We start from the raw sequence: 21677 nt of genomic DNA, 5'->3' as shown, positions 1-21677 counted from the left end.
GCATGGGAGGTGTGGACCTGTCAGATGCGCTGATAGGATACTACAATGTTCTCCACAAGACCATGAAATGGTACAAAACATTTTTCTATCATTTCATTGACATTTCATTGACATTGCTGTGGTGAATTCCTTCATCCTCCAGAAGGAAATGGCCAAGAGCTGTGGACAGCCCCCCCATCTTACAGCTAGCCTTCATCCAGGAGCTTGCTAGCTACAGTAAGTCCACTGCAGCACCTTCTGCTCCAACCAGTGGTGTTCACCTGCCCAGATTCATCTCTGCAGGCATGAATGTGCCTCGGGGCAAAAAGAGCACAGTAGGGAGACGTCGTTGTGCCCTTTGTCACAGGAAATGCCCCATCACCTGCACCACCTGTTCAGTAAGCCTCTGCTTTACAGCAGAAAGAGACTGCTATGGGCCATGGCACCAGCAGCACAATATTGTGTAGAGGACTGAGGGTCTTCACAATATTGTAAATAAAAAATGTGTAAATAGTTACCCTTGTTATTTGTTTGTTTATTATTTATTTTTTAAATAATTTTTTTCATATATATATTTATTTTTGGGGGGTGTGTTAGAATAGCATTTATGTATATAGTTCTTTCCTTCAAAATGTATCACTGTACCAATTCGGCCACTTGGGTACATTTGTGTGGGACACCTGGGTGACTTCATGCTCAATGTCATGTAGCTCGCTCATTTTTGAAGTTATCTGTCTAAAACTTTGCGCAGCTATTGTTGCCATCTTATGTTCTTCATTCAAATCATCCACAGCATCCTATCTGTATGTTTGGCTGTTCTTGGTCATTTGAAAGATGATGCAGCAACAATAAAAAACAGAAAATGTATGTTTATTTCCTTGTATTTTCTTCTACCAGATCTATTGTGTTATATTCTCCTACATTCCAATTCACATTTCCACAAAATTCAGAGTGTTTCCTTTCAAATGATACCAAGAATATGCATATCCTTGCTTCTGTGCCTGAGCTACAGGCAGTTAGATTAGGGTATGTCTTTAGGCGGAAATTGAGAAGAAGGGGGGGGTCCCCCAAAGAAGTTAAAGGCGCAGTCAACTTAGTGTATGTAAACTTCTGACCCACTGGAATTGTGATACAGTGAATTATAAGTGAAATAATCTGTCTGTAAACAATTGTTGGAAAAATGACTTGTGTCATGCACAAAGTAGATGTCCTAACCGACTTGCCAAAATTATAGTTTGTTAAACAAGAAATTTGTGGAGTGGTTGAAAAACGAGTTTTAAATCACTCCAACCGAAGTGCATGTAAACTTCCGACTTCAACTGTAGTTCTGGCCAAACTGCATGCCAACACACTCGCGCACACACACGTACACATGCATACACACATATACACACAGCTACTAATGTTAGGGCTGTCACAAGAGACTACCTATCGTATTGTCATTGAGTACAATGGGTCAGCCGGTTGCACACTGAGTGTACATCCCTCCTTTGGGGCCTAAACATCCTGAGAGCCTTACAGGAGATATGTATGACCACAGACGGTCCCAGAAATTACTGTTTTTTTTAGTAACAAAGGGAGGAGGACAACTAAAACATAAATAGGTAGGCCTATGTCTTTCCAAATGGAGCCCTGTCTTTGAGAGATCATTCTTATTACTCAGTCAATAACAGTCTGGTTATCAACAAATATGACTCTTCTAATATGAGGTGAGGTATTCAGGGCCCATGTTGTCATCCATGAAAATCAGTAGAAAGTAGGATACAGAGAGGCAACTCTTCATCTATAAGAGGATATGGACTGGGAGATGTCATTCACTGGAGCAAGTTCTATGGCTTTCTATGTAAGTATTTCATATAGTGTGGACACGTGTGCATGCGTGTGTGTGTGTCAGAGTTTGAGAATGTGTGTTAGTGGGTACATATGACAGGTGCAGAGCATTGCTGATGCTATCCTTGCTCTAAACCTATCATGCATGTAATAACTATGATGGTAAAGGGGTATCTGTAAATGCAAAACACTAGAGTCCCCCCAAACAGGCTCTTAGCTGGCACAGTGGTGAGACAGACAGACATGTAATAGTAGGAAGGAGAATACAGTAACAATGTAAGAACAACTGTGACAATATCATACCCCACACCCATTCCTGACAATCACTACAGAGGGATGTCTCAACACCCTGAGGAATACAAACACTTGCCGAAACATACTTTGAAATCCATTTGGCTGATCATTACGGCATCAGCGAACAACCTCACTTCAGTAAAAGGATAGGTATCACACATGAACACGTTCAAAACACGCTTCCTCACAGCGCTGGATAGCTGGCTGGAAGTGAACTTCACAGTGAGTGGTGGCTGATTTGGTTGTTGTGGTTTTCTAGGTGAATACACCTGCAATCCTCTCGGTTCCAGCTCCTGCTACACTCATCAGGCCAGGACATTAAATATGGATGATGTGGACAAGCAGAAGCAATTTTCTATGTTTAATTCAACAAATAATAACATCAAAAGAATATGAAGAAGAGCAGCAGGTGAATAAACCATGACAGGACTGGAGCTCTCAGGGTGCTGGAGCAAACTGAAGGTGCCACCATTCAGGAGAGAACAGAGAAGACGGGTCACCTCTATATCATCTATTAATGCAACTATCCACCAAACTAAACGCTAGGGCCACGAGTTGTGTCCTGATCAGGAGAAACTCTGGACCCTACCTATGTTATTGACTAAACTACACTGCGACATCATGGCCATGGGGTACAGTCGTATAGTGAATTAGCCTGGGTGCCAACTTGTTGCTGTCTTGGCGAGCCAATGACGCAGGAACAGTCTGTCATCCAGGAAAGTATTGCATAAAATCACATACACGCTGGAGCTTTAATATTGCATACATTCTTGGCTGTAATTTCCCATGTTTCCCATTCTGTTGCTCCTCCACTAATATAGTGTAGAGATGCATGATCTTAAATTTGACCAGTTTCTCACAACAGGAAATATGAATTATTGTGTTGATTATAATTCATGGGACATTTTGTAGGGGTTACTACATCTTTTAGGGCAAATTAAGTCTGACATTTTAAAGTGAAAATTACACACTTTAGAAGCCTTTATAACCGTGAATATACTACAAGTGTGCATATCATGCTGTGCAGGAAATTTCCTGCTACAACAAGGTGATACAATGAATATCCTACAGTTCCATGTAGAAGGTAAAACAAAGCAGTAAAAGCAGCAGCCCACTTTGATTGATGTCACGGTTGTTTCTACTCAGCTCTGGCAGTTCCAGTAACATCTTACAAAACGTGTATCCATTTCCTTAAAAAGGTCAAGGCCAATAGCAACCACTTGAATCCACAAGATAAGAACACATATTGACAAAATGTGTCATGTCATCTAAGCCAAGGCAAAACAGAGATCAAAGATCAGGCAGAGCCCACTGCAATCCCCTTAATATAGTATGCCTGTTCCTGCTTTTCCCCCTAATGTATTTCCTTTCACCATCAAGCTCTGCTCACACAGTCCACATACACACCCACATACGCACACTGCCGCTGTTTTTACATTGAATGCTGCAAAGGCACAGGCACACACACCAAAACAGTGACAGAAACGCATACACATGCCCCCACAGTAAATAATCCATTTGTCTTTGTAAAATCATTGAATAAATCAAAAATGTGAAATGTAAGGAGTTTGACTGTGTTGTCTGACATGCTGTTGTGTATTTCAGAGTGTCTGTGAGGCAGCTTGCTTCCTGCCAGAGTAGGTGGGGGAGAGATTAGGAGGGCTACACTAGAGAACAGGGGGGCTATTGGACTGTGGAGTGGGAGAGCTCCAGGGAGAGATGGGAGCAGCTCTGTAATTAACTGGCTTTTCTGACAGCCTGTAGCCTGGTCTCTGGGAGCCTGGAGCCGATAGAGCCTAGAGTGGGGCCAGGGCCCTAGGAGACAGGCAGGCTGAGCATATGGCCAGTGGGACAAAACACATGTACTTGAGTGTGGCAGAATGCATGAAACCCACTTTGCCAGACCACCCACTTAACCCTTCTGTTTCATTGTCAGACTTGCTAATGCCAGGAAGCCTATCACTGGCTCTTGTGCTAAAACTCCATTGATTTCACCTGCCTTTAAGAGATATGACGGGGCCGTAAAGAAGCTAGGCTCCCACCACCAGCCTGCCTCCTGGCAGTAAAGACTGTAGCAGAGTGGGACAGAGTGTAGTACTATAGTAAGAACTGTCACTGGAGGCTCCCCCCTCTCTCCTCCCCACCATGCTCAATTATTCATATGCCCAGTCACAGCCCTACTCCTAATCTAAACTCCAGCCTCACACCAGCCCTCTCAACATTACCCTCCATTATTCATTAGCCTAGCTGTGGCCCCCATGCATACCACTGACAGCACTAACCCCAATAACACACAGCCCAGACCTCACTCACATTGACTCCTCAGGCTAAGGATGTTAACAGTAGTGCGTTCATGGACAGAAAGAGATGGGAACAGGGGGTTTAATGATCTGTCACAGCACCCAGGTCAAGTCATTGTCAGCTGATGGACTCGGACACACCACATTATGGGCCTTTCTCTGCCCGGAGTAGGACATGATGCTGTTTTCACTGCCCTGACATCAGCTATAGGCAGGCTAGCAGACACATAGCCTGCCCATGGTTATGTAACAGAAAACAGACGTAATGTGGTGTGAGATTATTACTTGGTTTGATGGCTAGATCATTTTTGCTGATCTGCTTCCACTTGATGTAGTAGGTCCCTTAGTCATGGAACACCAAGGCGAAAGGCTACCGTTAGCATTCAACAGACGTCATAATGTAATTCTGAGTTAAGGTTTTATTGTGGTCTTGCATGGTGCTGAATGCAATCCATAATGCCATGTCAACAGTCAAACCCACTCAAGCTTTTCAGTAATTGTCTGCATGTGCTGACAGGGCTGTATCAGGGCAGTGAGCAGTGGGCAGAGACTCAGTTGTGTGCTGCTCTCTTGCCGCCTCCTCTGTGCCCGCCAACACACCTCTACAACAGATGGAGGGCTCAACAGACCAAAGTGCCACTCCCATGCCACACTGGCACTGTTGGCAGTACCTAAGCAACTGTCAGCACAAACATGGTCAGCGTCAGCCTAAAAATACTTCTCAACTACTAAACAGTTTATAGAGAAATCCACACAACCAGATGTATATTGTATAGCCTGGTCCCAGATCTGTACGTGCTTGAGCCAACTTCTCTGACTATTGCATTCGTGATTCCATCAAATAAAATGTTTCTATTGGTCGCATACACATACAGTATTTTGCAAATATTACCACAGGTGCAGCAAAATGCTTATGATAATTTGTATTACAATACACACAAATCCCAAAAATAAGAAGACATTAAGAAATATCAGAACGAACAATGTCAGAGTGCGGAATATAAATATATATGTCTAGGATGGTGTGCATAGTATGGACAGTATGTGAATAGAAAAGGTGTGTACAGCTGTAGTTATATAGGATTAGTCTTGACTAGAATACAGTATATACATATGAAGTGGGTAAAAAAGTTTGTAAGATTATTAGTGACCAATGTTCAATTACTATGTACATAGGACAGCAGTCTCTAAGGTGCAGGGAATAGTACCAGGTTGTAGCCGGCTAGTAACAGTGACTAAATTCAGGGCAGGGTACTGGGCAGAGGCCGGCTAGTGGTGACTATTTAACAATCTGATGGCATGGAGATAGAAGCTGTTTTCAGTCTCTCGGTCCCTGTACTGTCTCCGGCTTCTAGATCGTAGTGGGGTAAACAGGCCATGGCTCGGGTGGCTGAGGTCCTTGATGATCTTCTTGGTCTTCCTGTGACACCGGGTGCTCTAGATGTCCTGGGAGGGCAGGCAGGGTTGGGCTGACCCTCTGGAGAGCCTTGCGGTTGTGGACGGTGCAATTTCAGTACCAGGCGGTGATACAGCGTCGGTGCATCTGTAGAAGTCTGTGAGGGTCTTCGGAGACAAGCCAAATTTCTTCAGCCTCCTGAGGTTGAAGAGGCGCTGTTGCGGATTGACCATTTCAGGTTGTCAGTGATGTGCACGATGATAAACATTAATATTTTCACCCTCTCCACTGCGGCCCCATCGATGTGGATGGGGGTATGCTCGCTCTGCTGTCTCCTGAAGTCCACAATCAGCTCCTTCGTTTGGTTGACGTTGAGGAACAGGTTATTTTCTTGGCACCACTCTGTCAGGGCCCTCACCTCCTCCCTGTAGGCTGTCTCGTCATTGTTGGTAATCAGGCCTACCACTGTTGTATCATTTGCAAACTTGATGATTGCGTTGGAGACGTGCGTTACCACTCATGACTGAACAGGGACTACAAGAGGGGGCTGAGCACACACCCCTATGGAGCCTCTGTGTTGAGGATCAGCGTAGCGGATGTGTTGTTGCCTAACTTCACCACTTGGGTTTGCCCTGTCAGGCAGTCCAGGACCAAGTTGCACAGGTTGGGGTTCAGACCCAGGGCCCTGAGCTTAGTAATGAACTTGGAGGGTACTATGGTGTTGAAGGCTGAGCTGTAGTAAATGAACAGCATTCTTACATTAGGTATTTCTCTTGTCCAGACGAGATAGGGCAGTGTGCAGTGCGATGGCGATTGCATCATCCGTGGATCTGTTGGGACTGTATGCAAATTGTAATGTGTCTAGGGTGTCAGGTAAGGTCCAGGTAATATGATCCTTAACTAGCCTCTCAAAGCACTTCATGATGACAGAAGTGAGTGATACGGGGCGATAGTCATTTAGTTCAGTTACCTTCACTTTCTTAGGTACAGGAACAATGGTGGACATCTTGAAGCAAGTGGGAATAACAGACTGTGATAGGGAGAGATTACATTTGTCCGTAAACACTCCAGCCAGCTGGTCTGCACATACTCTGAGGACGCGGCTTGGGATGCCGTCTGGGCCGGCAGCCTTGCGAGGGTTAACACACTTAAATGTCTTACTCACGTCGCCCACTGAGAACGAGAGCTCACAGTCCTCGTTTGCGGAGATGGCCAGTGACGGCGGCACTATAGTTTCCTTGAAGTGGTTGAAGGTGTTTAGCTTGTACGAGAGCAAGGCGCCGGTGACACACATACAGATGGTGCCGGTGGGCCACTCTACCTTCATATAATCCTAAATCAAAAGACCCTGCAATTCATTAAAAAAAAAAACATATTTGACCCCTATAGATCCCTTTATCAAGACAGACAGACAGACAGACAGGACAGACAGGACAGACAGGACAGACAGACTCCAATCATATCACATCCAGGGCATTATGCATGCAGGGGGATGCCCCTGAATGAATCCATGTGTGTAAATGTCATCAGTAAATGTCAATAGCTTTTCTGGAGCCAGGCCTGAGGACATGGAGGCTCAGCATATGGGCCCAGGGACCCACCCCTACCTTAAATACATTCTTAATCAACTATAAAGTGCTCCTCTGTTTAGCGTGATGAATTAAACAACATAACATCCAGCGCCGACAGAGATGGCCACCTCGCTTCGCGTTCTTAGGAAACTATGGAGTATTTTATTTTTTTATGTATCATTTCTTACACTGTTACCCCAGGAAATCTTAAGTCTTATTACATACAGTCGGAAGGTACTATTGGACATAAGAGCAACGTCAACTTACCAACATTACGACCAGGAAAACTTTCCAGAAGCGGATCCTCTGTTTGGTCCACCACCCAGGACAATGGATCAGATCCCAGCAGGCGACCCAAAACAACGGCGCCGCAGAAGGAGCAGAAGGAGGGGTCTTCTGGTCAGGCTCCGTAGACGGGCACATCGCCCACTGCTCCCGAGTATACTACTAGCCAATGTCCAGTCTCGTGACAACAAGGTAGACAAAATCCGAGCAAGGGTTGCCTTCCAGAAAGACATCAGAGACTAACATTCTCTGTTTCACAGAAACATGGCTCAATCGGGATACGTTATCAGAGTCGGTTTCTTCACGCAACAAACATCTCTCTGGTAAGAAGAAGGGCGGGGGTGTATGCCTTATGATTAATGAGTCGTGGTGTGATCATAACAACATACAGGAACTCGAGTCCTTTTGTTCACCTGACCTAGAATTCCTTACAGTCAAATGCCGACCACATTATCTACCAAGAGAATTCCCTTCGATTATAATCATAGTCGTGTAATCCCCCCCCCCCCCTGAAAGAACTTCATTGGACTCTATGTAAACTGGAAACCACATATTTTAACAAGGCTAATCTGAAAACAAGGCTCCCTTTTATCAGCATATTGAATGTGCGACCCGGGCTGGAAAAATTCTGGAACATTGTTACTCTAACTTCCGCGATGCATACAAAGCCTTCCCTCGCCCTCCTTGCGGCAAATCTGACCACAACTCCATTTTGTTGCTCCCAGTCTATAGACAGAAACTAAAACAGGAAACGCCTGTGCTCAGGTCTGTTCAACGCTGGTCCGACCAATCTGATTCCACACTTCAAGATTGCTTTGATCACGTGGACTGGGATATGTTCCGGATAGATTCGAACAACAACATTGATGTATACGCTGATTCGGTGAGCGAGTTAATTAGCAAGTGCATCGGTGATGTTGTACCCACGGCAACAATTAAAACCTTCCCCAACCAGAAACCGTGGATTGATGGCAGCATTCGCGCAAAACTGAAAGCGCGATCCACTGCTTTTAATCAGGGCAAGGCGACCGTAAACATGACCGAATACAAACAGTGTAGTTATTCCCTCCGCAAGGCAATCAAACTAGCTAAGCTTCAGTATAGAGGCAAAGTAGAGTCGCAATTCAACGGCTCAGACATGAGGTATGTGGCAGGGTCTACAGTCAATTACGGACTACAAAAATAAAACCAGCCCCGTCGCGGACCCTGATGTCTTGCTCCCAGACAAACTAAACAACTTCTTTGCTTGCATTGAGGACAATACAGTGCTACTGACACGGCCCGCTACCAAAACCTGCGGACTCTCCTTCACTGCAGCCGACGTGAGTAAAACATTTAAACGTGTTAACCCTCGCAAGCCTGCAGGCCCAGAAGGCATCCCCAGCCGCGTCCTCAGAGCATGCGCAGACCAGCTGGCTGGTGTGTTTACGGACATATTCAATCAATCCTTATCTCAGTCTGCTGTTCCCACATGCTTCAAGAGGGCCACCATTGTTCATGTTCCCAAGAAAGCTAAGGTAACTGAGCTAAACGACTATCGCCCCATGGCACTCACTTCCGTCATCATGAAGTGCTTTGAGAGACTAGTCAAGGACCATATCACCTCCACCCTACCTGACACCCTAGACCCACTCCAATTTGCTTACCGCCCCAATAGGTCCACAGACGACTCAATCGCAATCACACTGCACACTGCCCTAACCCATCTGGACAAAAGGAATACCTATGTAAGAATGCTGTTCATAGACTACAGTTCAGCATTTAACACCATAGTACCCTCAACTCGTCATTAAGCTCGAGACCCTGGGTCTCGACCCCGCCCTGTGCAACTGGGTCCTGGACTTCCTGACGGGCCACCCCCAGGTGGTGAGGATAGGAAACAACATCTCCACCCTGCTGATCCTCAACACTAGGGCCCCACAAGGGTGCGTTCTCAGCCCTCTCCTGTACTCCCTGTTCACTCGTGACTGCGTGGCCATGCACGCCTCCAACTCAATCATCAAGTTGGCAGACAACACTACAGTGGTAGGCTTGATTACCAACAACGACGAGATGGCCTACAGGGAGGTGGTGAGGGCCCTCGGAGTGTGGTGTCAGGAAAATAACCTCACACTCAATGTCAACAAAACAAAGGAGATGATCGTGGACTTCAGGAAACAGCAGAGGGAGCAGCCCCCTTTCCACATCGACGAGACAGTAGTGGAGAAGGTGGAAAGTTTTAAGTTCCTCGGAGTACACATCACGGACAAACTGAAATGGTCCACCCACACAGACAGCGTGGTGAAGAAGGCGCAACAGCGCCTCTTCAACCTCAGGAGGCTGAAGAAATTTGACTTGTCACCAAAAACACTCAAACTTTTACAGATGCACAATTGAGAGCATCCTGTCGGGCTGCATCACCGCCTGGTACGGGAACTGCTCTGCCCACAACCGTAAGGCTCTCCAGAGGGTAGTGAAGTCTGCACTACGCATCACCGGAGGCAAACTACCTGCCCTCAAGGACACCTACACCACCCGATGTCACAGGAAGGCTAAAAAGAAGGAAGGCTAAAAAAAGATCATCAAGGACAATATCCACCCGAGCCACTGCCTGTTCACCCCGCTATCATCCAAAAGGCAAGGTCAGTACAGGTGCATCAAAGCTGGGACAGAGAGACTGAAAAACAGCTTCTATCTCAAGGCCATCAGACTGTTAAACAGCCATCACTAACATTGAGTGGCTGCTGCCAACATACTGACTCATCTCTAGCCACTTTAATAATAAAAAATTGGATGTAATAAATGTTTCACTAATCACTTTAAACAATGCCACTTTATATCACGTTTATATACCCTACATTACTCATCTCATATGTATATACTGTACTCTATACCATCTACTGCATCTTGCCTATGCCGTTCGGCCATCGCTCATCCATATATTTATATGTACATATTCTTATTCATTCCTTTACACTTGTGTGTATTAGGTAGTTGTTGTGAAATTGTTAGATCACTTGTTAGATATTACTACATGGTCGGAACTAAAAGAACAAGCATTTCGCTACACTCGCATTAACATCTGCTAACCATGTGTATGTGACCAATAAAATTTGATTTTGAACATATACAGCACAAACATGGAGGACTTTTGACAAACACAGAATAGAGGACGACAGTTTGTGACAACAGCCTAATCGGATGTAAGCCTTATGTACCACCACAGATTATGCATTATATTGACCAGATACTCCACCACCCGCTCAAACAATGAAAATAAATGTCTTCAAAAATGGAAAGCAGTCATGAGGCGGCAAGATCAGGTGGCACCCTTGAGAGGGCATATACGACTGTGATAACAGGCACAACTGTTAAATTGCCGGGATGTCACGTGTCCTACTTTTAAATATTAGTATACTCGTAACAACCTAAGCATTACGAAACTTCTATCCGATCAAATAAGCCACATGTAGCAAATAAACACATTCGACAAGCTCTCATTGACCTCTGTACAAAAACACCTCTTTTGGTGAGCAAACAACTACAACAAAAACATCACCTGCTGGAGAAAACACATTTTGGGCCCAGTTACCCCTCTCGCTTCACCTCATCCTCTCTGGTACCACATAGGAATAAAGAGGACTAGGTAACCTCCAATGATGTATGGTACATACCATGATGTAGTTGCGGAGTTCGGGGTAGACTCTGTAGGGTGCCAGCCAGTGGGACAGGGGGGTGGTGGAGGGGAAGGTGGTGGTCACAGCCAGGGACACCTCGGGGAAGGACAGCACATTGAAGCCAAACTTCTCATACAGCTTCTGGAGCTCTTCGTCAGGCTTCTCATCTCCCTCGCTCAGGATACTGCCAATGATGTAGCGACACTGGTCATCGGGCACCTGTGTGTGTGTGTGTGTGTGTGTGTGTGAGAGACATTGAGATGAACGGGGGGGCACAGACGGATACCAAAATGAGACCAAAACACATCAAATATTAAGTTCAGTACATATACACTGTGTGAACAAAACATTTTGCTGGCCTATGTTGACTGAAATGCTTCCCACAGTTGTGTCGAGTTGGCTGGATGTCCTTTGGTTGGTGGACCATTATTGATGCACACAGGAAACTGTTGAGCCTGAAAAACCCAGCAGTGTTGCAGTTCTTGACACACTCAAACTGGTGCACCTGGCACCTACTACAGATGTAAGATCTTAACTGAATCACTTTTTTATTGCTTAATATTTTCCTACAATGAAAACTTGTGTATTTTAGGTTTTAAACGGTTGTAATTTCCACTTGAAATGTCAAACATGATTTGCCCTAACGAAAAATGTATCAACCCCTACATAAATGTCCATTAATTATAATCAACATAATAATTCACATTTCCTGTTGCTGCAGGATTATTTTCCTGCTGAAGCAAACTGGCTCAAATTAAGATCCTACATCTGTACCATACCTGGTTCAAAAGGCACTTAAAAGTAAATATTTTGTCTTGCCCATTCACCCTAATGGTACACAAACACAATACATGTCTTAATTTTCTCAAGGCTTAAAAATCCTTTGTTAACCCATCTTCTCCCCTTTATCTACAATGATTGAAGTGGATTTAACAAGTGACATCAATAAGGGATCATAGCTTTCACCTGGATTCACCTGGCCAGTCTATGTTATGGAAAGCCTGTTCCTAATGTTTTGTACACAGTGGAAATCCCTATCCATCCTCCCAGTCCTCCAATCAGACCAGCTAGTACAAGAGAACAACAGAAGGCAGAAGGAATGGTAGAATCTTTCAACATCAGTACGTGTGGACATCAGACAGCGAGCTGTCAATCACACTGGGCTCCAGTCTTGCTGCAGTCTGTCTGGTAGCTGGTGATAGTGACATAAGAATGGCACGAGGTCAGATCTCAGAGACATGGCTTCTGGGCTGGGCGCTGTTCCTGTAGGCCTGTGACAGTCTTCCTTGGTGTGACTGGTCCCGCCTGTGGATGCTGGCATGGCGCGGGGGCACAGATGGTATCTAGCGCTCTTCATCAACATCCCTGACAGCCCCACACACACATCTTATAATTTAACCATCCACAATTCCTTTCTCTTGCTCCTTTCTTTCTCCCCACTACAGTTTTTGGAATAAACATTTTGATACCATTAAGTAGCCAGGCCTTGGTACAGGGGAATACAATATCAAAAAATGGTGAAGAAATTCACAAGTGTCTCTAGGTATGGGCTATAGTCTACTCCCCAACCAACAACACATCCCTTTAATTGCCTTCCTGACCAGTGGCTGGGCCATGCAAGTATTAGAATTAATCACAATGGCTGTGTTCCTAGCGGCTTAGTACACAATCAACACTAAAAACGGCCCATGTGGATGCTGCTTTTGTCCAGGCTGTCGATGTACACGTTATATTGTCTTGGCTGCGTGTATCGCCCACCTTCCTACATGAGCATGATAAAAGGTGTTGGTTGTCAACAGGGCTTGTGTATAATGACTGGTTCCTGTCAATACTGCCAGGCTATGATAAGAAACAGCTACATCCATTTAAATAAAAGGAGAGATGGCCGCTGCCCTCCCACGGCTTCGTCCCACTATCTAACCAGCTCTCCCTTTTTCGCTTAGTCTCGAAAACCCGACCCTGGGCAACAGTGACTAGGGTCTGGTTTCAATGACGGTCTCTTTTGGCAACTTCGATAAGGGGCCCTCTTCAGACAGACAACTCTCCAAACAAATCACAAGGCAGAACATCGCGATTGGAAACCAACCAACCAGGCAAAAAGTTTGCAGTCATTAAGAATAACCTCTGTGTTCCCCATCTTGCTAGCTACTGCTTTATTTAAGCGGATAAGGTAATGGCATTGGCAGTGACGTAGTTCTTGTATACCAAAATAGTTTGCCACTGAAACCAGACCCTAGTCACTGTTGCCTAGGTTTTTGATACTACCTACCTACTTTCCCTAGGCTCATAGACGAGAGGCTTGTTACCAAAATGTAGAGCTCGCTTGCTAATTATATCATTTAGAGCTCCTGCTATCACTCGCAGCCCACACACCCACCAGTGGAGTGGAGCATCCTCAGTGAATTTTTATTTTAAATAGTGAAACATTTTTTTTAAGTTATCCTTTTTAGATAAAACTATACTAAATATATTCACGTCACCAAATAATTAAAACACACTGTTTTGACGAAGGTCTACAGTAGCCTCAACAGCACTCTCCAGGATAGCACCATGGTTTAGCCAGAAGACAGTTTCCGTCCTCCTCTGGGTACATTGATTTATACAAAACCTAGGAGTCTCATGGTTCTCACCCCCTTCCATAGACAGAGTAATTATGACAACTTCTAGAGGACATCCTCCAACCTATCAGAGCTCTTGCAGCATAAATTCACATGTCTACCCAATCAAAGGAAGAGAGAATTAATCTAGTACTGAAAGCATAAGCTACAGCTAGCTAGCACTGCAGTGAAGACAATGTGGTGAGTAGTTGACTCAAAGAGAGAAAGACAATAGTTGAACAGTTTTGAACAAATACATTTCTACAAACAAAAAAGCGAGAGATTTTTTTTGTATTTTCTTTACTTTCACAGTGACAATGATGTAGGCTGAGTGTAGCAGTTATGGTACGAAGGTTTGGCTTGGAAAGGTTTTTTCGCCTGGTCAAAGACAGCTGTTTTGTTGTGCAATGAAGTCCACAGGTGAAGGGATAAGGTGAGAGGAGGAGAGCACGTAGATGCGAGAAGGAATTATACAACGAGCAAAGTGATCATACTGTTTGTATGTGGCTGCTATGAAAATTAACTGTGTTTGCGGGTGATCAGGGGTGTATTCATTACAGCGATTCAATTGGAAAAACGTTTCTTAAAATGGAAGCAAACGGAACGAAATAAGGATAAACATACCTGCATTTGTCCAATAGAAATTAGTTCATTTCCAACTGTTGGAGTAATGATTACATCCTATATCAGCTAGATGCAGGCAAAAGTGTGCAAGGCGGTATAGAATGTATCACTGTCACCTTGATTACTCTAATTTTGCACCTACGTTGAAAACCTTCATTCGTAGGCTAGGTTGTTGCAACCGCATGATGGGTATAGGGACAATTCTAGTATCATGTAGTATCCTAAACCTATCCATGTTACATTGAGCTGGGTGAATGGAATATGAACGACAGTCATCCAATATGCTGTAATAGAAATAAGGCCATGCTTATTAAAAAAAAACAACGTCCTCCCTCATCTTAAAACGGCACAGACCGCAACTGACACACACATACAAACACACTTGTGCACGCATGCAGACAACACACACGCAGACACACAGTGGCAGACAAAAACACAATCAGCAACAGTTGATTTCATCTCTCCTCCACTACAGATAACACACCCCAGAGAGACTACAGGCAATTAGGAGATTTTGGAGTATCCTTCTTGCGCTCTCCTCTTCTTCTAGCTGTATATATAAAAGTTAGGTTTATGTCTGAGAAATGTAACGCACTAGGAGAATTATGCCAGTCAGTTTGTCCGATGCAGAGAGCTGTGTTCTCAAAGCCAACCACAGCTCCTTAAAAACAGTTGCTCTGAAACACAGAGCTGGCTTCACTGGGCTCTTGAGCTAGGCGTCAATCCAAAGAAGAGGCTGAGGAGAGTTGACAATGCCCTTATATTGGCCCAGGCGAACAACTGGCTCGTTGGTTAATGGGAAGACAGTGGAGCTATCCGCGCCGTAATTGGACGGTGTAGTTGTCAAGTTGCATCGCCAAGCCTCAGAAAACTAATTCAGCACATCACCACGTGTAAGCTCCATCACATCAACACCACCAAAAACATAGCTAGAGTTTACACAAACTGCCAGAGGTCCCTCAATTTTCCCTCCAGTCAACTTTAACAATCGTTGTTTATGTTCCTGCCCATGCTTTAGAATGCTCATTATTTCCTAATGCAGACGCATCCTCTCACAAATGGTGCGATTCTCCTTCTCTTTCCACCCCAGTTCCTCTCTAAACCAGGTCTCCTGAGAGCTGTTGGTAAGAAAAGTAATTTCAAAAGCAATTCTTAGCTTGGAGGTGCGAGGGCCTTTTCTGACAGATGAGGACTCTCCAACAATAAAAAGGTATGGCTGGCAGAGGTAATTCATTATTAGCAGACATGTAATGAGGATTTACACTCATCTTCCCCGCTCCCAGTCTCTCTGCTGCTCTTCCCTCCCGGGTATCACTTCTAGGAATTAATTATTCTCAAAATCAGCTTATTTTCCAATGGCTCATCGCTAAAGCATTAGCGCTTTAGGGAGGACAGTGTGGGGTACAGACACACTTGTTTTTCAGCTAGGAGGAGAGAAGCCTAACCTTTGTATTACAGTCCAAGAATAGAAGAGATGTACATAATGATGGAGCCCCATAACCTCTGCTTAGCCAAGTATCACACATGACAATTTAACAGCCAGGCAGGACTACAAATCTAAATATTAGTCTGGATTGGCAATGTGGTGTGGGGTCATTTAGTCTCCTGATGAATCCTTGGTTTACAGGCCGGTTAAAGAACGGATCATCAGCTCACTGTCTATGGGTAGCCTACATGATGTCCACTCAACACCACAGTTTGGGCCAGTTTCCCAGACCCAGATTAAGCCTAGTCCCGGACAACAACAAAAAAAATCACATTGAAGATTCTTCATTTCGAAATATTGATAATCCAGGACTAGGCATAATCTGGCTATGGGAAACCGGCACCTCTTGACTGATGCTGAAGTAGCACACAGGGTAGGTATACACAGTTGGGTTTCTCTCAGCCTAACACACAGTAGGGTGGGTTTCTCTCCTCTACGGGTTCTGGTGGCAGGATTCACCACCCATCCTGTCACAGTAGTGGGGACACGGTTAGTGTCCTCATTCTAGGTTGATTTAGCACTGCTGGTTTCAAACTACAGCAATGCCCTCTCAATTCCATCTTTCTTGGTTAGTTTGTGTAGTCCAACACATGTAAAAGTTCCACAGAAACAGGATGACGTGGGACATCATCTAGGGAGTAGAGTATAAAACATTGCTTGTTCGCTCATATTTTGAAAGTTGCTGCCCCCTTAAATCTCGTGTGATCAGGCTCCAGTACAGTGCAGTATTTGTGTTGACTGACTGTTGTGATGGGATGGATGGAGCTTAGAGGCTGTGTGATTGCGAACCAAAGCTGCACTGCACTACAGTTGATAGGCTATACTAGATGCCATGATTGTAAGGGTCTATGTGAAGTCCGACTCTCTCCATGTGTTAGCCTAATAAGAATTGGGCTATGGAGTAGACTAATTTGCTCTATGTGGATGGATATCTAAAGTCAAATGACACTGACAGTGAGGAGAGGAGATTGAGAGAACAGGAAGGACAAAGTCAGTCAAAGAGACCCAGACATCAAGTCTTTCTCCCCACCATTTTGTGTGAGATGAGAGACGGCCTGTCGGTTGCAATTGTTGTTAAGGTAGCTGATTGGAAGCAATTAATCCAACTCCCCCGCCCCAATAGGCCCACGACAAAGACAAGAGATTCCCAGGCTGACTGAAATTGAAACTAAAAGGAGTTCACAGTGGAAAGACTGCAGATATCTTATGACGTTGGGCTGTTTCAGGCCGAATTAAAGGGGCAGCAAAAAGTAGTTAGGAAAACAACTGGCTAAAAATTGAGGCCGAGATGGTCAATTTATTAAAGTGCATTCAGAAAGTATTCAGACCCCTTGACTTTTTCCACATTTTGTTATGTTACAGCCTTATTCTAAAATGTATTAAATCTGGGGGTTCTCATCAATCTACACACAATACCCCATAATGACAAAGCAAAAACAGGTTTAGAAATTTTGCAAATGTATAACAATTTAAAACAGAAATATTACATCTACATAAGTATTCAGACCCTTTACTCAGTACTTTGTTGAAGCACCTTTTGCAGCGATAACAGCCTCGAGTCTTATTGATATGACGCTACAAGCTTGGCACACTTGTATTTGGGGAGTTTCTCCCATGCTGGATGGGGAGTGTCGCTGCACAGCTATTTTCAGGTCTCTCCAGAGATGTTCGATCGGGTTCAAGTCCGGCTCTGGCTGCGCCACTCAAGGACATTCAGAGACATGTCCCGAAGTAACTCCTGCGTTGTCTTGGCTGTGTGCTTAGGGTTGTTGTCCTGTTGTAAGGTGAACCTTCGCCCCCAGTCTGAGGTCCTGAGCGCTCTGGAGCATGTTTTCATCAAGGATCTCTGTACTTTCCTACGTTCATCTTTCGCTCAATCCTGACTAGTCTTCCAGTCCCTACTGCTGAAAAACATCCCCACAGCATGATGCTGCAGCCACCACCATGCTTCACCGTAGGGATGGTGCCAGGTTTCCTCCAGACGTGACGCTTGGCTTTCAGGCCAAAGAGCTCAATCTTGGTTTCATCAGACCAGAGAATCTTGTTTCTCATGGTCTGAGAGTCCTTTAGGTGCCTTTTGGCAAACTCGGGCTGTCATGTGCCTTTCACTGAGGAGTGGCTTCTGTCTGGCCACTCTACCATAAAGGCCTGATTGGTGGAGTGCTGCAGAGATGGTTGTCCTTCTGGAAGGTTCTGCCATCTCCACAGAGTAACTCGGGTTCTTGGTCACCTCCCTGACCAAGGCCCTTCCCCCCTCAGATTGCTCAGTTTGGCCCGGGTGGCCAGCTCTAGGAAGAGTCTTGGTGGTTCCGAACTTCTTCCATGTAAGAATGATGGAGGCCACTGTGTTCTTGGGGACCTTCAATGCTGCAGAAATGTTTTGGTACCCTTCCCCAGATCTGTACCTTGACACAATCTTGTATCGGTGCTCTACGGACAATTCCTTCGACCTCATGGCTTGGTTTTTGCTCTGACATGCACTGTCAACTGTGGGACCTTATACAGACAGGTGTGTGCCTTTCCAAATCATATCTAATCAATTTAAATTTACCACAGGTGGACTCCAATCAAGTTGTAAAAACATCTCAAGGATGATCAATGGAAACAGGATGCACCAGAGCTCAATTTCAAGTCTCATAGAAAAGGGTCTCAATAATTATGTAAATAAGGTATTTTAGATTTTGTCTTTGTCATTATGGGGGTGTGTAGATTGCTAAGGATTTTTTTTTAATCCATTTTAAAATAAGGCTGTAATGTTACAAAATGTGGAAAAAGTCAAGGGGTCTTAACACTTTCCCAAGGCACTGTATGGATCTGTGCCATTCACTTTGAACTGGACTGTGTTTACAGCATGAGGGGTTGCAAGTAGATGCACTTGTTTTGAGATCAAAGCGAAAGCTGCATGTAGCCATCTTTGCACATTTGTTCATATTATTTGCTCGATAGTTAGTTATTTTCCCAGTTATAGGCAATTTCTAGTCAACAATGGGGGAGTGGTTGCTTCCTACAAGAGCACAAAATGTTTGCATTTCTAGCCATCTTTGAAAATTCATGTCAGGTAAAGAGCTTTGTTTATGTCTTAAAGGGGCAGTGTTGTATTTTGAGATGGTCTTGATTAAGTTAAGTAGCCAATAGGCAGAGCGTAGCATAATTTGTCTGATTCTCTGTAATAATGGTTTGGCAATAATAATGAATTTATTTGTAAAGTGGTTTCTTGTATCAAACAAACCAAAAACATTGAGTCACCTCCTTGTCTGAAGGACAAGTGGATAAACAGGTTATTAATGTCAAGCCCTGCATGTTTTTTTTTTTCAAAAGTCTCATGGAATGTAGGCCTACATTGAACACCACACATTTGCTGCTACTGTAGGCTTAATGATAGAACAGTTATTTCCATGTTAAAATGTTATGGGATACATTTTTCTCTGTTGTTTTTGATGGCAAGCCACAGTGGCAAAATTTTCACAACTTTCAAGAATCCGTTCAGCAGATCTAAAACTTGCTCAGTGCCAGAAAACATTTGAAGGAACATTGGCTCTAACTAGCAATGCAAATGGCTTTCTGAGATACAAATAATATTACTAAACAGATCATACATGTAATGTTACCTAGTGAGCCAGCCAGCTAACTTTAGCTAGCTAACAGTACGCTTTAACATGCAATGAAAATGGCTGACAAAATTAGAAACGTACACTATCGTTCAAAAGTTTGGGGTCACTTAGTCTTTGTTTTTGAAAGAAAAGCACATTTCATTTTCTGTCCATTAAAATAACATCAAATTGATCAGAAATACAGTGTATAGACATTGTTAATGTTGTAAATGACTATTGTAGCTGGAAACGACTGACGCTCCAGATACTCAACTAGTCTAAAGAAGGCCAGTTTTATTGCTTCTTTAAATCAGGACAACAGTTTTCAGCTGTGCTAACATAATTGCAAAAGGGTTTTCTAATGATCAATTAGCCTTTTAAAATGATAAACTTGGATTAGCTAACACAACGTGCCATTGGAACACAGGAGTGATGGTTGCTGACAATGGGCCTCTGTACGCCTATGTAGATATTCCATTAAAAATCAGCCGTTTCGAGCTACAAGTCATTTACAACATCAACAATGTCTTCACTGTATTTCTGATCAATTTGATGTTACTTAAAATAAACCAACAAAAAAAGTGCTTTTCTTTCAAAAACAAGGACATTTCTAAGTGACCCCAAACTTTTGAACGGTAGTGTACATATTACCTCAATTACCTCAGCCTAGTGTAGCCTAGTGGTTAGAGCGTTGGACTAGTAACTGAAAGGTTGCAAGATTGAATCCCCAAGCTGACAAGGTACAAAATCTGTTGTTCTGCCCCTGAAAAAGGCAGTTAACCCACTGTTCCTAGGCTGTCATTGAAAATAAGAATTTGTTCTTAACTGACTTGCCTAGTTAAATTACTGTTATTTTATTGTTGCTCTTTAACTAGGAGTTATTTTTCTGAAGTAAGTGTACTGCATTGTTGGCTTGTAAGTAATTTCACTAATGTGCAGACCCCTTAACTTTTTCCACATTTTGTTGCGTTAGTCTTTTTTCTGAATTGATTAAGTTGTTTTTTTGTACTTTTTGCAACAAAAATGTACTCAAATAAATATCTAATCAAATTGTATTTGTCAAATGCGCTAAATACAACAGGTGTATTGTTGGCTTGTAAGTAATGTTGTATTTAGCGCATGTGACAAATACAATTTGATTCGATTTTTATTTGAATACATTTTTTTGTTGTTGCAAAAAGTATAAAAAAACAACTTAATCAATTTAGAATAAGGCTGTAACGTAACAAAATGTGGAAAAAGTAAGGGGTCTGAATACTTTCTGAATGCACTGTATATTCTTGCTACCAGACACTTTTCAGCCCTGTTTACTGATGGAGGGATTGTGCGTTCCTGGTGTAACTCGGGCAGTTGTTGTTGCCATCCTGTACAAGGACCCTGGGCATCTTTCTTTTGGTGTTTTTCAGAGTCAGTAGAAAGGCCTCTTTAGTGTCCTAAGTTTTTATAACTGCGACCTTAATTGTCTACCGTCTGTAAGCGTCTTAACGACCATTCAACAGATGCATGTTCATTAATTGTTTATGGTTCATTGAACAAGCATTCACTTACAATGAAGATCTGTGAAGTTTTGGATTTTTCGAATTATCTTTGAAAGACAGGGTCCTGAAAAAGGGACGTTTATTTTTTTGCTGAGTTTATATATTATCTACACTGAACAAAAAAATATACGCAACAATTTTAAAAGATTTTACTCAGTTACTGCTCATAAGGAAATCAGTCAATTTAAATAAATTCATTAGGCCCTAATCTATGGACTTCACATGACTGGGAATACAGATATGCATCTGTTGGTCTCAAATTCCTTTAAAAAAAAAAATTTGTAGTGGAGTGGATCAGAAAACCAGTCAGTATCTAGTGTGACCACCATTTGCCTCATGCAGAGCAGCACATCTCCTTCACATAGAGTTGATCAGGCTGGTAATTTTGGCCTGTGGAATGTTGTCCCACTACTCTTCAATGGCTGTGTGAAGCTGCTGGATATTGGCGGAACTGGAACACTGTCGTACACGTTGATCCAGAGCATCCCAAAACGTGCTCAATGGGTGACATGTCTGGTGAGTATGCAGGCC

General features: G+C 43.6%; 1 protein-coding gene across 1 annotated transcript in view; it reads right to left on the bottom strand.

Moving 5' to 3' along the window:
- The window catches only part of LOC120065218 (testis-expressed protein 264-like), a 126518-nt gene that overhangs the window by 84638 nt on the left and 20203 nt on the right, over positions 1–21677 (bottom strand). Inside the window, exon 2 of the mRNA XM_039016019.1 lies at positions 11309–11530. Within this exon, the coding sequence (XP_038871947.1) occupies positions 11309–11530 (222 nt within the window). The remainder of the gene's footprint in view (positions 1–11308; positions 11531–21677) is intronic.

This window comes from Salvelinus namaycush, chromosome 20, assembly GCF_016432855.1.
Source record: "Salvelinus namaycush isolate Seneca chromosome 20, SaNama_1.0, whole genome shotgun sequence".
Classification (NCBI taxonomy): domain Eukaryota; kingdom Metazoa; phylum Chordata; class Actinopteri; order Salmoniformes; family Salmonidae; genus Salvelinus; species Salvelinus namaycush.
This window is presented reverse-complemented; position numbering and strand designations above follow the sequence as displayed.